The sequence below is a fragment of the Cebus imitator genome, unplaced genomic scaffold (genome assembly GCF_001604975.1).
Source record: "Cebus imitator isolate Cc_AM_T3 unplaced genomic scaffold, Cebus_imitator-1.0 Scaffold75, whole genome shotgun sequence".
NCBI lineage: Eukaryota > Metazoa > Chordata > Mammalia > Primates > Cebidae > Cebus > Cebus imitator.
In genome coordinates this window covers 4,284,265-4,297,302 of record NW_016107390.1, presented here as the reverse complement: position 1 = coordinate 4,297,302, position 13,038 = coordinate 4,284,265, and the positions used below count along the sequence as shown (strand labels likewise).

The 13,038-nt window shown below is 39.5% G+C and overlaps 1 protein-coding gene across 6 annotated transcripts in view; it reads left to right on the top strand.

Annotated features, from left to right (window-relative positions):
• SDCCAG8 (SHH signaling and ciliogenesis regulator SDCCAG8) overlaps positions 1-13,038 on the top strand; it is a 251,444-nt gene that overhangs the window by 175,277 nt on the left and 63,129 nt on the right. For all 6 annotated transcript variants that reach the window (XM_017531944.2, XM_017531938.2, XM_017531937.2 and 3 more), the window contains one exon: positions 1,343-1,474. In XM_017531944.2, coding sequence (XP_017387433.1) covers positions 1,343-1,474 — 132 coding nt within the window. The remainder of the gene's footprint in view (positions 1-1,342; positions 1,475-13,038) is intronic.

Below are 13,038 nucleotides of genomic sequence, written 5' to 3'. Positions count from 1 at the left end.
TATAAAGGTAAATACAAAAAGAAATTGCTGTATAAGAATTGCAAGTATTTGTCACTGCTTTGCGATTGGAGGTCAGAGGACAGAAGACCACTGTGTTTCATTAGTATGCCTTTTAGTACTTGTATTAATCAGGGTTTTTAGAGAAACAGATCTAACTGAATATCTTTCCATCAGTCTATTGATCTATCTACCTGTATATCTAGGTCTGCGTCTAGATAGACATGGAGATAGGTAGACATGGATTTATTTGAAGGAACAGGCTCTGACAATTGTGGAGGTTTGGTAAGTCCAAAATCTTCAGGGTAGGCAGGCAGGCCGGAAACCCAGGGAAGTGCTGGAGTTTAAGTGCAAAGGCACTCTGGAGGCAGAAATCTATTTTGCTCAGGGAAGGTCAATCTTTGTTCTATATACATATATATTTTTTTTCTTTTTGAGACAGAGTCTTGCTCTGTCGCCCAGGCTGGAGTGCAGTGGCGAGATCTCGGCTCACTGCAACCTCCGCCTCCCAGGTTCAGGTGATTCTCCTGCCTCAGCCTCCCAGTAGCTGGGACTACAGGCACCCCCTGCCATGCCTGGCTATTTTTTGTATTTTTAGTAGAGACCCGTTTCACCATATTGCCTAGGCTGGTCTCAAACTCCTGACCTTGTGATTCTCCCACCTCAGTCTCCCGAAGTGCTGGGATTATAGGCATGAGCCTCTGCACCCAGGCTCTTTGTTCTATTAAGACCTTCCATGGATTGGATGAATCCCACCCACATGGAGGGTAATCTGCTTTTCTCAAAGTCTACTAATTTAAGTGTTAATATTATCTAAAAAACTCCCTCACAGAAATGTCCGGAATAATGTCTGGCCAAATATCTAGGCACCATGGCCCAACCGTGTTGACACATAAAATTAACTATTACAGAACTATTTTTATTTTAACTGTGTGCCGTTACACTGGTTATGTTAATTAAAAGAAGCTGATATAGAAATTAGGCCTAGGGTTTCTTCTCTGACAGCATCGTGTTTGGCCTAGAATAAGCACTCAGTAAGTATTTGTTAAATGAATGGTAATGATAGTCTTTTAAAAAAGAGATTTGATCATTATCATTTTTGTCTTGTTCCTTAGGGAAGCCATGTCTATTAGAGTAAGTTGTTATTCCTTTTTCTGTGTAACACTTGAGTCTTACAACGTGTCTTGAAATTTCTGAAATATTTTCTTTTGCAAAGGATATAGTTGTCATTATACTGTTACGTTTAAGTACAGAGTTTAAGGTAATGTTAAGGTTATATAATAACAATATGCCCTAGTAATAAGAACCTTCAACATCTATCATTTTTGTGTTTTCACCTCTCTAGATCTGAAATAGCTCAACTCAGTCAAGAAAAAAGGTATACATATGACAAATTGGAAAAGTTACAGAGAAGAAATGATGAATTGGAGGAACAGTGCGTCCAGCATGGAAGAGTACATGAGACAATGAAGCAAAGGTAATCCAGGTTTAATGATCAACTCATGTGCCGTGCGCTGAATGTGTCTGGTTTACAAACAGAAGGGGAATTGCTATGGAATAAGTAGAGTTCATCATCATTATGCTACTCAGCGAACATGCTCAAAATCTAGTACTTTTATTTTAGGTATTTATGCTTCCTTAATTTAGGTTGTCATTATACACAAAGAGGAGAGCACACCCTCTTTCTGCTATTCTCTGAAGTCATAGAATTAGATTTAATGTGGAAGAAGGGAGGAAAACCATTTTCCTTTAAGATATAAGTTGGCAATATTATAATAGTGAGGAATTTCAAATCATCTCTTCTGGAAATTAGGCTTTATGTGCTTTTTGTAAGGTAAAGCACATAGTAGGTCTAAAGAGGTTAAATATCTTATCAGAGGTTGCACTAACAGCATTGCTAGAGTCAGAACTTGACTGCAAACAAACCCTTTGCTCCTTTCTAGTGGTGTTACTTTGAGCAAGTCATTTAAGTTCTCTGAGTGATTGTTTCTTCACCTATATATTGGCACTAATAACATCTACTTTGCATTTTAATAGAAAGATCAAATATAGTAAAGCACTTGGCTCATAAAGACCACCTACTAAATGTCATCAACGATTATTCCACTTTTTCTAGATGAAGAAATTCAGCTCAGAAAGGCTAATAGGTTTGCTCAAAGTGACAGATGGAATAAGTGGTAGAGTTCAGACTTGAATCTTGATCTTTTGACTCCAGAATCCTTTCCTTTTGTGCAGTATTGGGGATTTCTTTTTGGCAATAAACACAGCCTCTTATTATTTTTTATCCATGTGCCATTTCTAATTTCTGTGTGATAATGGATTCCCTGGGGAGAAAATAATCTCGGTATTTTACAACAGGCAGTCAATAGGTTTCTGTAGACTTGGACTTCCACACAGCAATCACCTGTACGGCGATAGCAGTCACCCTCCCAGTGGACATGGTTTGCACAGCCTCCAGCTCTCCATCCCCACGCCATTCCCCAGCCATCCATGCCTTTTCTGTTTCAAAAATAGTTCCTGATATAATTGAAGGAAATGAAACTATTTGTAGACTCCTTGTATTTTTAAAATGTAAAGTAAACATACTATCCTGGGGAGGGGAGAGGTATTTTTACATCGATTGCTTGCTTTATTGAATGGAAGACAGGCAGTCAGAAAGTGGCACTGCTTGTCAGTTATCAAAATACCAACATATGGATATATTTGCGAAGTAATAATTATTCATTCACTGTCAAAGTGTTTACTTAAGCCCAGGCACTTCTCTAGGTCAGGGGTCTGCAAACTTTTTCTGTAAAAGGCCAGAGAGTAAATATTTCAGGCTTTGCAGGCCGCATGTGGTCTCTGTTGCATAGTGTTCCTTGTTTTCTGTTTTTCACAATCCTTTATAAAGGTAAAGACCATTCTTAGCTAGCTAGAGGAGCAACAAAACGAGCCAGAGGATTTGGCCATTGGGCCATAGTTTGCCCCAGTCCTATGCATCTGAGGCATGTTTCCATGTATTTTCTTATATTTGTGTATTGCGTTAGAGTTCCCAAAATGCTCTCACACACATTCTGTATGCACCTTGAAGCAGCCTTGAAAGTAGCTGTATTTATCATCTCCATTTCCAGATGGAGAACTAAGGCTAAGAAAGATAAACGTGCCAAATGAAGGTCAGGCAGCAAATTATTGATTCATTCATTCAACAGTGATTGATTGATTGATTGATTGCTACTATATGTCACATTTTCTACCACATGCTGGAATAAAATAGCAAAGTAGGTATAGTTCCCACTCTTAATAGAGCCTACATCCTTATAGGGAAGATGGATATTCACAAAAGAATTTCACAACTGCCTAATTAATTATAGTTGACCCTTAGGCAACACAGATTTGAACTGTCTGGGGCCACTTCTACGCAGATTATTTTCAACAAATTTATTGGAAAATTTTTTGGAAATGTGCAATGATTTGAAAAAAACCTGCAGACCATGTAGCCTAGAAATAATGAAAAAAAAGTGTTAAAGTTAGGTATGTCATGAATACATAAAATATCTATTGATACTGGTCTTTATCATTTACTACCGTAAAATATATGCAAATCTACTATAAAAAGTTAAAATTTATCAAAAGTTACACAAACACAGATCATACATGGTACCATTTGCAGTTGAGAGAAATGTAAAGATGCGGTGTTAAATCATAACTGCATGAAATTAACTGTAGTACACACTGTACTACTGTGATAATTTTGTAACCACCTCCTGTTGCTATTGCGAGGAGCCCAAGTATTGTAAGTATTCACTTAAAATGCTGTGTGTACCAAATCATCTCCTTGTGAACAGTTGCTGTCTCCAGTAAATTGCTTATTGCCATAAAAAGTGATCTATTGCAGTTCTTATGTATTTTTCACCATGTTTAATGCAATACCATAACCTTGGAATAACACTGTGGGACCCACAGGAAGTACCACTAGTGATGTTGGAAGTACTTTCAAGAAGCAGAGAAAAGTCATGACATTACAAGCAGAAGTTGCATTGCTTGTTACGTAGCTTAGGTTGAAGTTTGCAGCTGCAGTTGCCTGTCAATTCAGATGATTCATCTTATAAACAGATAGTATAAACTTATGACGCCAATATGTAACTATACAGTGCTGTTAAGGTATTTTCTCTTATGATTTTCTTTATATTTTCTCTAGCTTACTTTATTGTGAGAATATAGTGTACGATACATATGACATACAAAATATGTGTTAATCAACCATTTATGTTATCAGTAAGGCTTCTGGTCCACAGTAGGCTGTTGGTAGTTGAGTTTGAGCGAAGTCAAAGTTATGCATGGATTTTTGACTGTGCAGGGGGTTGACACTCCTAACCCCCATGTTGCTTAAGGGCCAACTGTACAATAATGGCCTGCTCTGTGAAGCAGAAATAATTTTGTGGTACAAGTACATTTAATAAGGGGACTTATCTTTTTTTTCCGTTATTTTTAAGAGAGGGTCCCACTCTGGTGCCCAGGCTATGGAGTGTAACCTTGAACTGCAGAGCTCAAGGATCTTCCCTCCTCAGCCTCCTGAGTAGGTAGGGGGCTATAGGTACATAACCACCATGACCTGCTATTTTTTTTTTTTTTTTTTTTTTTTTTTTTGAGACGGAGTCTCACTGTGTCACCCAGGCTGGAGTGCAGTGGCACAATCTCAGCTCACTGCAACCACCGCCTCCCAGGTTCAAGTAAATCTCCTGCCTCAGCCTCCCAAGGAGCTGGGATTACAGGTGCCTGCCACCACACCCAGCTAATTTTTGTATTTTTTAGGAGAGATGATATTTCGCCATGTTGGCCAGGCTGGTCTCGAGCTCCTGACCTAAGGTGATCCACCCTCAGGTGATCCTCAGGGCCTCCCCTGGGATTATAGGCATGAGCCACTATGCTCAGCCTATTTTTAAAAATTTTTTTGTAGATACCATGTCTTGTGATATTGCCCAGGCTGGTCTTGAACTCCTGGCCTCAAACCATCCTCTCGCCTTGGCCTTCCAAAACTCTGGGATTACAGGTGTGAGCCACTGTCCCCAGCAGGGGACTTAACATTGATTAAGAAAAGTTTCAATGAGAACATGACACTTGAATCTGTAAGCAATTTCGTTAGATTATTAGCCTTTTAGCGTGGGAATTGGGGAACTATCTGGCCCTCTCCTAAAAAGTTTTGCTGACTCCTGTTCTAGAGAAAGAAAATCTGTAAAATGGAAGATACTGAGATAGGAAAGCATAGTACTCTTGAGGAAGAGCAAGAACTGTGTATTTAACATAAAGAAAAGAAAGTATGACATACAGTGAGGCTGGAGAGGTAGGCACGGGACAGACCTAAAGGCAGGGTCTTTATGCTTTTTAATCACGGATCTTTTATTTTATCTTGTTACTAATGGGAAGAAATCAAAAGATTTTTTTAAAACCAGAGGAGATGTGATCAGATTCGCATTTTAAAAGTAGCATTCTAACTCCAGAGCAGATAACAGATTGGAGCGGAGCCGTTGTGTTTACTCAGGACCAGTTAGGGGCGGGGCATGGAGGCTCAGGCCTGTAATCTCAGCAGTTTGGGTGGATCATGAGGTGAAGAGGTTGAGGCCATCCTGGCCAAGATAGGGAAAGCCCATCTCTACTAAAAATACAAAAATTAGCTGGGCCTGGTGGCAGGCACCTCTAGTCCCAGCTACTCAGGAGGCTGAGGCAGGAGAATCACTTGAACCTGGGATGCAGAGGTTGCAGTGAGCCGAGACTGCACCACAGCACTCCAGCCTGAGTGACAGAGCAAGACTTAATCTCAAAAAAAAAAAAAAGACCAACTAGGAAACTATTGGAGGAGTTAGCCAAGCAATGATGATACTTGGACTGCAGTGGTAATAATGGTGGCAAAAATAAACACTGGTGAAATGTATAGGAAGTGGAACCAACAGGACTTTATTGATTGGCAGTGCTGGGTGGAGAAGGATGGCACCCATATTTCCGACATGAGCAGTGGATGCCTAGTACTGCTACTTGTTGAGAACTAGGTAACACTCTGAAGAAGCAGGTTTGTGGTTGAGACGTCCTGGGTTTGGGATGAGAGCAAGTACTCAGTTCTGGCCCTGAATTTAATGCTCAAATGCATTGTTCTAGTGGATGGGTTGAATAAGCAGGCGTAGAGAAGGGGCTTAGCTCAGGAGACAGGTCTGGACTGGAGATGGAAATCTCCTTTGGCCTATAGAGATATTTGAAACCTTGGGAGTAAATGAAGTCACCCAGAATAAGAAGAAGGGAGGTCCTACCAGATCCTAAAGAACACTAACGTTTTTAAAGGAAACATAGAGGTTGGGAAAAGGAGCTGAAATAAAGCAACCTGAGAAATAAGTGGAAATGGAAGAGCGCTTTATGATGCATGCCAGGGATGGCAGTCCTCAGGAAAGAGGAAGTGCCCCACCAGCTGCTGCTGAGCAGCTGCGTAAGACTGAAAATGGCGTGGTCATCACTGGTTACCTTAAAAAACAAGTTTCATTGAAGATTGGGGGCAGAAACAAGACGAGAGTGAATTGAAAAGTTAGCAAATGTAAAGCACTTCTTCAGGAAATTTGGCCACAAAGGGCAGTGAGATTTAAGAGACACTGGTGGTGGGAATGTATCGGGAGGGGCGTTTTGGAGCAGGGAATATTTTGTTTTAAGTTGGAGTAGATGTGAGTGCATTAAATTTTGATTGTAAAGATCATTAAAGTTGTGAAAATGAAGAAAGTTAAATTTTCAGCTGGTGGTTTGGAACCCCTGGTGTCCACAAAGGCAGTCCAGGGAATTCATGTTGAAGATGGTGGTGCCAATTTTTTTTTTCTGTTTTTATTTTAAAGTCGGTATCAATTCACATGTTTCTCCCTAGAAAATAGAACCATGTGAAAACCCCCAGTGTATACAGAGCCAGTGGAGCCCTGCTGAGCACCTGTGTCCTCTCACCTGGGCGCCCACTGTCACCAGCTCCCAGTAACCCTGGGTATTTCGTCTGTTACACAGTGTTGTGGGAGTTTTTTCCCCTTTTGGACAGTAATATATTGTTTAAGTTATATCCATAAAAACCGTTGTCTAAAGACATGAAGCTTCTGATCAAAGTGTAACAATCTGGTAATGAGTTTAAAATAGATATTTCTTCTATAAACTAGACTTAGGATGATCTTTACCAAATCCATAAGTGCTATGATTGTAATATAAATTTGATTCTTCAAAAGCCAGTGTTAAAAATACAAAATACAATATTGATTTGTATCTAATTTGACATTTTAATTTGGGGAATTAACACTATCTACTATTTTCAGAAAAGTGCTTGAAAATAGAAGCCTGAAATCTTAATCTTTATCTCATAATTTAAAAGCAAAAAGAGTCCTTTGCAGGAGCGTGAATGGGGCTGGAGGCCATTATCCTTCAAACTGGTGCAGCAGCAGAAAACCAGATACCGTATGTTCTCATTATAACTGGGAGCTAAACGATGAGAACACAGGGACACTTAGAGGGCAACAGAAGACACAGGGTCCTACCAGACAGGAAAAGGTGGAAGAAGGGAGGGCATCAGGACAAATAACTAATGGGCATTCGGCTTAATACTAGGGTGACAGGTATAATCTGTTCACAATCTCCTGTGACACAAGTTAACCTATGTAACATACCTGCACACATACCCCTGAATTTAAAAGTTTAAAGAAAAGGGAAAATTGAAAAAAAAAGAGAGAAAGCTATAAGAGTAGCAGTTGAATTTTACATTCAAAAAACAAACATTTCAAAACAAATGATGAAATTGTTTTTATTTGTTATTGATTTTATAACATGGGTTTAAATTTAAATCTATGTTTTAGAGTATCTTTTGGTGAGAAGACATGTTATTACCCAATGGTACCTTTTTCTTTTATAATTAATTCACTGTGGATTTAATTTATCTAAATGAAATAGTGGCATTATTTATTGCACAGGAAAATTAAAATTTTATGTTACAAAAATTCAAACTTATGCTTATTTTAAATGAATTGTTTTTACTTAAAAAGTTCCTTTTTATTATCTATAATAATGAAATGATTTAATAAATTCCATGTATTCCTGTGAAGGGGGTTTGAGGAGTCAAAAGAACTCTGGAGATGCTGAGGCAGAAACAGTGCGGCGTATGAGATTCCAGAGAAGAGAGGCGGGTTGGGGCACCGAGCACTGGGCGGAAGATGGTGGTGACCTGGGGAAAGGGTTGCCTCCTCCTCTGCCATTGCCGCAGCTGTAGCAGAAAAGCTGATATGGGCTGATAAATGCAGGTTTATGGATAGGGTGCTGGAAAGGTGACCTGAGGACTTTGTTCTGTGTGTATTGGGCATCTGTTTTGTACCAGTCACTGTGCTAGGCCAGAAGACACAAAGATGTAAAAGATATACTCTGCCTCACTCCTGTGGTTGCATACTTCCTCTTTGTTTGGGCTGAGCTAAGTATTGCAAGCTTGCAGTGCAGAGGAGCCACGACGGCACCTGCTGCCTCCTGGGAGGTCACTCTTGGCTGCTTCCATGCTTCCAGATACCCAGATGCAAGGAGAAAGGCTCTCCTGGGGAGCCAGCCTCCCTTGGCAGGCTGGACAGGAGTTGGCTGCCCTTAAAGCGTTTATTTTTTAAAATCTCCTGTTCTCTCTGTTTTATTGATATGAGATTTGGGATGTATGGTCAAAAACTTCCACTGTCCCTGGGGAAATGTCTTGAGTTGTTTATCCTTTGCTTAGGAAAGTGATCAAGTGTAGACCTAAGCTCCCTGGGTAGTGATGAGCAGAAGACTCACCGCGAGGTGTAGCTGTTTTTGTCAATTCTTATGGACAGTTTCAAAATCTGTTAAGTAAAAAATCTAAAAGTACTGAAATTTGGTTTTTATAAGCCAAAACAACTTAATGAGAATGCTAATGCAATATTCTACTGGCCACCACCACAGCCATCAGAGCTTGCACAGCGTAACATAAGCGCTGCTGGTTTGACTGATAATTTGGGGAAGGGATTTTAATTATTACTAGGTTATCAGTGTTGTTCTAAGGGCATCTTCATTTTCTTTCTTTTTTTTTGAGGTGGAGTTTCGTTCCTGTTGCCCAGGCTGGAGTGCAAGGGTGTGATCTCGGCCCTCCACAACCTCCGCCTCCCGGGTTCAAGCAATTCTCCTGCCTCAGCCTCCCAAGTAGCTGGGATTATAGGCATGTGCCACCATGATTGGCTAATTTTGTATTTTATTTATTTATTTATTTTATTTTTTTTTTTAGTAGAGACAGAGTTTCTCAATGTTGGTCAGACTGGTCTCCAACTCCCAACCTCAGGTGATCTGCCCGCCTCAGCCTCCCAAAGTGCTGGGATGACAGGTGTGATCCACCATGCGAAACTCATCTTCATTTTCAAATGTTGCTTGGTTTTAATTATAAATTGCTGTTAATTTAGCTTCATCATCACAATTTAGCTTGTTTGGATTGTTTTGTTAACCCCCTACGGTACAGTATTGCATACTTCCATCAGTGGTGTAATGGTTTCCCAATAACTGCATTTCAAGTCCCATATGACTTGTAATTCAGAAATGAATCATCCATTCTCTGTTTTGCTAAAGCAGAGACATGATCCCCACCTCCTACCGCCACCTCGCCAATTTTCTGTGGAGAGGCACTCCTTTGATGAAGTGCTGCTTGCAAATCTTTGTTTTTAAATAACTGATAACATACTATGAAGAACAGATTAACAAAATTAGATTTATATATAATTATTTTATAATATAAAATTGTATTCTTATGAAGAAATGGTAAGTGATTTATACGTTGCTAGAAAAGAATCTTACTACATCTCGTTTGTTTCAGAATGTTCCTGTGTTCTCCCTAGAGTTTGTTTCACTGGACCATGGACATGTTTGGATTAGGCAGGCTGTCTCACCTAAGGGGTCTAACAACAGACAATCTGAGAGCATCACATAGAAGAAAGCAGGAAGCTGCGAATACCAGAAATCACTTAGAAAAGTTTATCCTTTTTCAAATTGTTCAAAAATTATAAGCCAATTGGGGTTCACAAGCAATCCCTTGTAAGCCAGTTATATGCATTGAGAACTCCCTGAAAGCACTGGAAGCCACATTTGTTTATACTTTAGTGGGAAAGCCAGATCAGATCGCTACCCTCCCAATAAGTTGGGATCTTTGCTGCCCTGTGGGAGGAGAGTTTTGGGAGTTAGAATTTTGATCTGGGAATGGATAATGAGTTATTTAAAGCAGGCTGTGTGGTTACCTTTGCTGGGACAAGGCAGCTGCTATATCTGATCACTGGGGAGAATAGTCAATGGAAAAAGGAGGTGTACAAAGTTAGGACAATGTCAAAGAAATTGTAAGTTACACTTTTGCTTAGGATAGGCCCACTACCCAGGAAAAAGAAAAAGATACCCTTAGATTTATTCATCAAATATTTACTGAGTGCTTATTATACACTGCTGATGTGCTTGGGACACATCCCAGGACACATAGATAGCCTTGTCCATATGGAACTTACATTCTTTGGGCTATCTACCTTCCGGATCTAGTCCTTTGTTTTTAAGACTTAAAGCCAAAAGTAAAGAGATTGTATGCATCGTACTTAACAGCATGTATCCTAAAACCAAGTTCTCTGGGCATTCCTCAGTTTACTTCTTTGTAGCTGCATGGTCATGAGCTAATTCCTTAATCTTAAACTTCATCTTCCTCACTTTCTTTATCTCCAAAATGCTACCTTGTAAGGTTGTGAAAATTGCCTAAAATATTCCGTAAAAAGTTCTTTAGAATAGTTCCTGGCACAGAGTTAGTGCTCAGCAAATGTTTCACATTACTATTCTTTCATATCCTCATTCAACATATTTATTAGGCCCTTAATACATGCTGAGCTCTGTTCTGGATTCTAGGATTGTAGCAGGAACTTCAGAGACTTAGATTCTGAATGGTTGTTTATTTATATTATAGGTTAAATTGACTCTTGTAAGTTAGTCTGTGAACCAAAATACCATGTTTACATAATGTTATTTCTAAGGCAAAATGCCTTTTGAATTTTCAACAACTGATTTATGGAACGACATTTTGGATCACAACTTGGGATATGCCTATGATGTTCTAAGTGTTTGTGAACGTGTGAATGTGTGTGTATGTGTGGTTGTGTGTCCTCTATTTGGTGGTAAAATGTTTCAGTGTGAGCACCAAATAAAATTTCAAGAGGGATACATTTAACTAGTTGCTTTTTAAAAATAATATTTTCGGCATAGTTAGGAATAAGGAACACTCTAAATAAATTTTTTAACATAAGTTTTAGGTTTGCAGCAAGATTGAAAGGAAGGCACAAAGATTTCCTATATACCCCCTACATGCATAGCCTCCCACATCATCAGTACCCCCAGCAGAGTGGTGTAATTGTTACAATCAATAAGCCTTCACTGGGACATTATAATCACCCAAAGGCCATAGTTTATGTTAGAGTTCAGCTTTGGTTTTGTACATTCTATGGTTTTTGGACAGACATATGATGATATATATCTACCATTAAACATGCTCTGTATGATATCACGATATGATCATGTTTGCTGCCCTACAAATGCTCTGTACTCTGCCTGTTCATCCTTCCCTGACTCCATGCCCTGGCAACCACTGATCTTTTTAGTGTGTCCATAGTTTTGCCTTTTTCAGAATTCCATATAGTAGGAATCACACAGTATGTAGCTTTTTCAGATTGGGTTCTTTCACTTTGTAATATGCATTTAAGTTTCTTTCATGTATTTTCATGGTTTGATAGCTCATTTCTTTTTAGTATTGAATAATATTTCATTGTCTGGATGTACCTCAGTTTATTTATTCACTACTGACAGATATCTTGGTCATGTGCAAGTTTTGGTGTGGATGTCTTCAGCTTTTTGGGGAAAGTACCAAAGGCTACGATTGCTGATTCATATGTTAAGAATATGTTTAGTTTCATTAAAAAAACACCAGACTGTTTTCCCAAGTAGCTGTTTCATTTTGTGTTCTCACCAGCAGTGAGTGAGAGTTCCTGTGGCTCCACATCCCCACCAGCATTTGGTGTTGTCAGTGTTCTGGATGCTGGCTATTCTAATAGGTGTGTAATCATATCTTATTGTTTCATTTGCATTTCCCTGATGACATAGGTGGATGCATTTTTTTATGCTGATTTACCATTGTATATCTTTTTTGGTGAGGTGTCTCTTAAGGTTTTTGACTATTTTTCAATCAGGTTTTATTTTCTTACTGTTGAGTTTTAAGAGTTCTTTTAATAACTTAAATAATAGTCCTTTTACCAGTTGTGGCCTTTGCAAATGCTTGCTCCCATTATGTGGCTTGTCTTCTCATTCTCTTGATATTGTCTCTTGCAGAACAGGGTTTTAATTTTTGATATAATCCAGTTTATCAACTTCTTTTCGTGGATCATACCTTTGGTGTTGTAGCTAAAAAGTTATTGCCATATGTATGGCCACCTTCCTGAGAAGGTTTCTTGCCCCTCCTCCTGGAGCTTGAGGCTTTTGCTTCATAGAAAATATTGAGTCTAGTCAGTGGGCAGTGGGCATGCTTATGCCCCACCTTGGAGTGGGGAAGCTGCTCGCGGGTTTTTTGCCATGACTCCAATCTTTCTTGTGAGCATCCTGTGGAAGGAAGCCTGTGGCACAGTGCTCAAGAATGAGTGCAGGTTTCTCTCATCCTCCTGTTGGGGCTCCCAGGGATTCCAGGCTGGCACACTAGCCCACACTCTAGGAACCCATTAAAATGTTGGCTGCTTTCCTTTTATCTGCTTTTACAGTCGCTGTTTCCCCTTTCCATGCTATGCCAAAGATAGAATGGTTCAAGTGTTCTGTCTTCAGAGAGACGTGTCGCCTTTTAGAATTTACATTAGCTAGTTGTCTTGCAACCTCAGCTCCCTGACTGGCTCAAGAAAAATATATGACTTTCAAGATTACCTGGTTTTTGTTCATTGTTAGAGTGGGAGTGTATGTGTGTGTGTGTGTGTTGGTGTGTGTGTGTGTTGGGGTGTGTGTGTGTGTTGGGGGTGTGTGTGT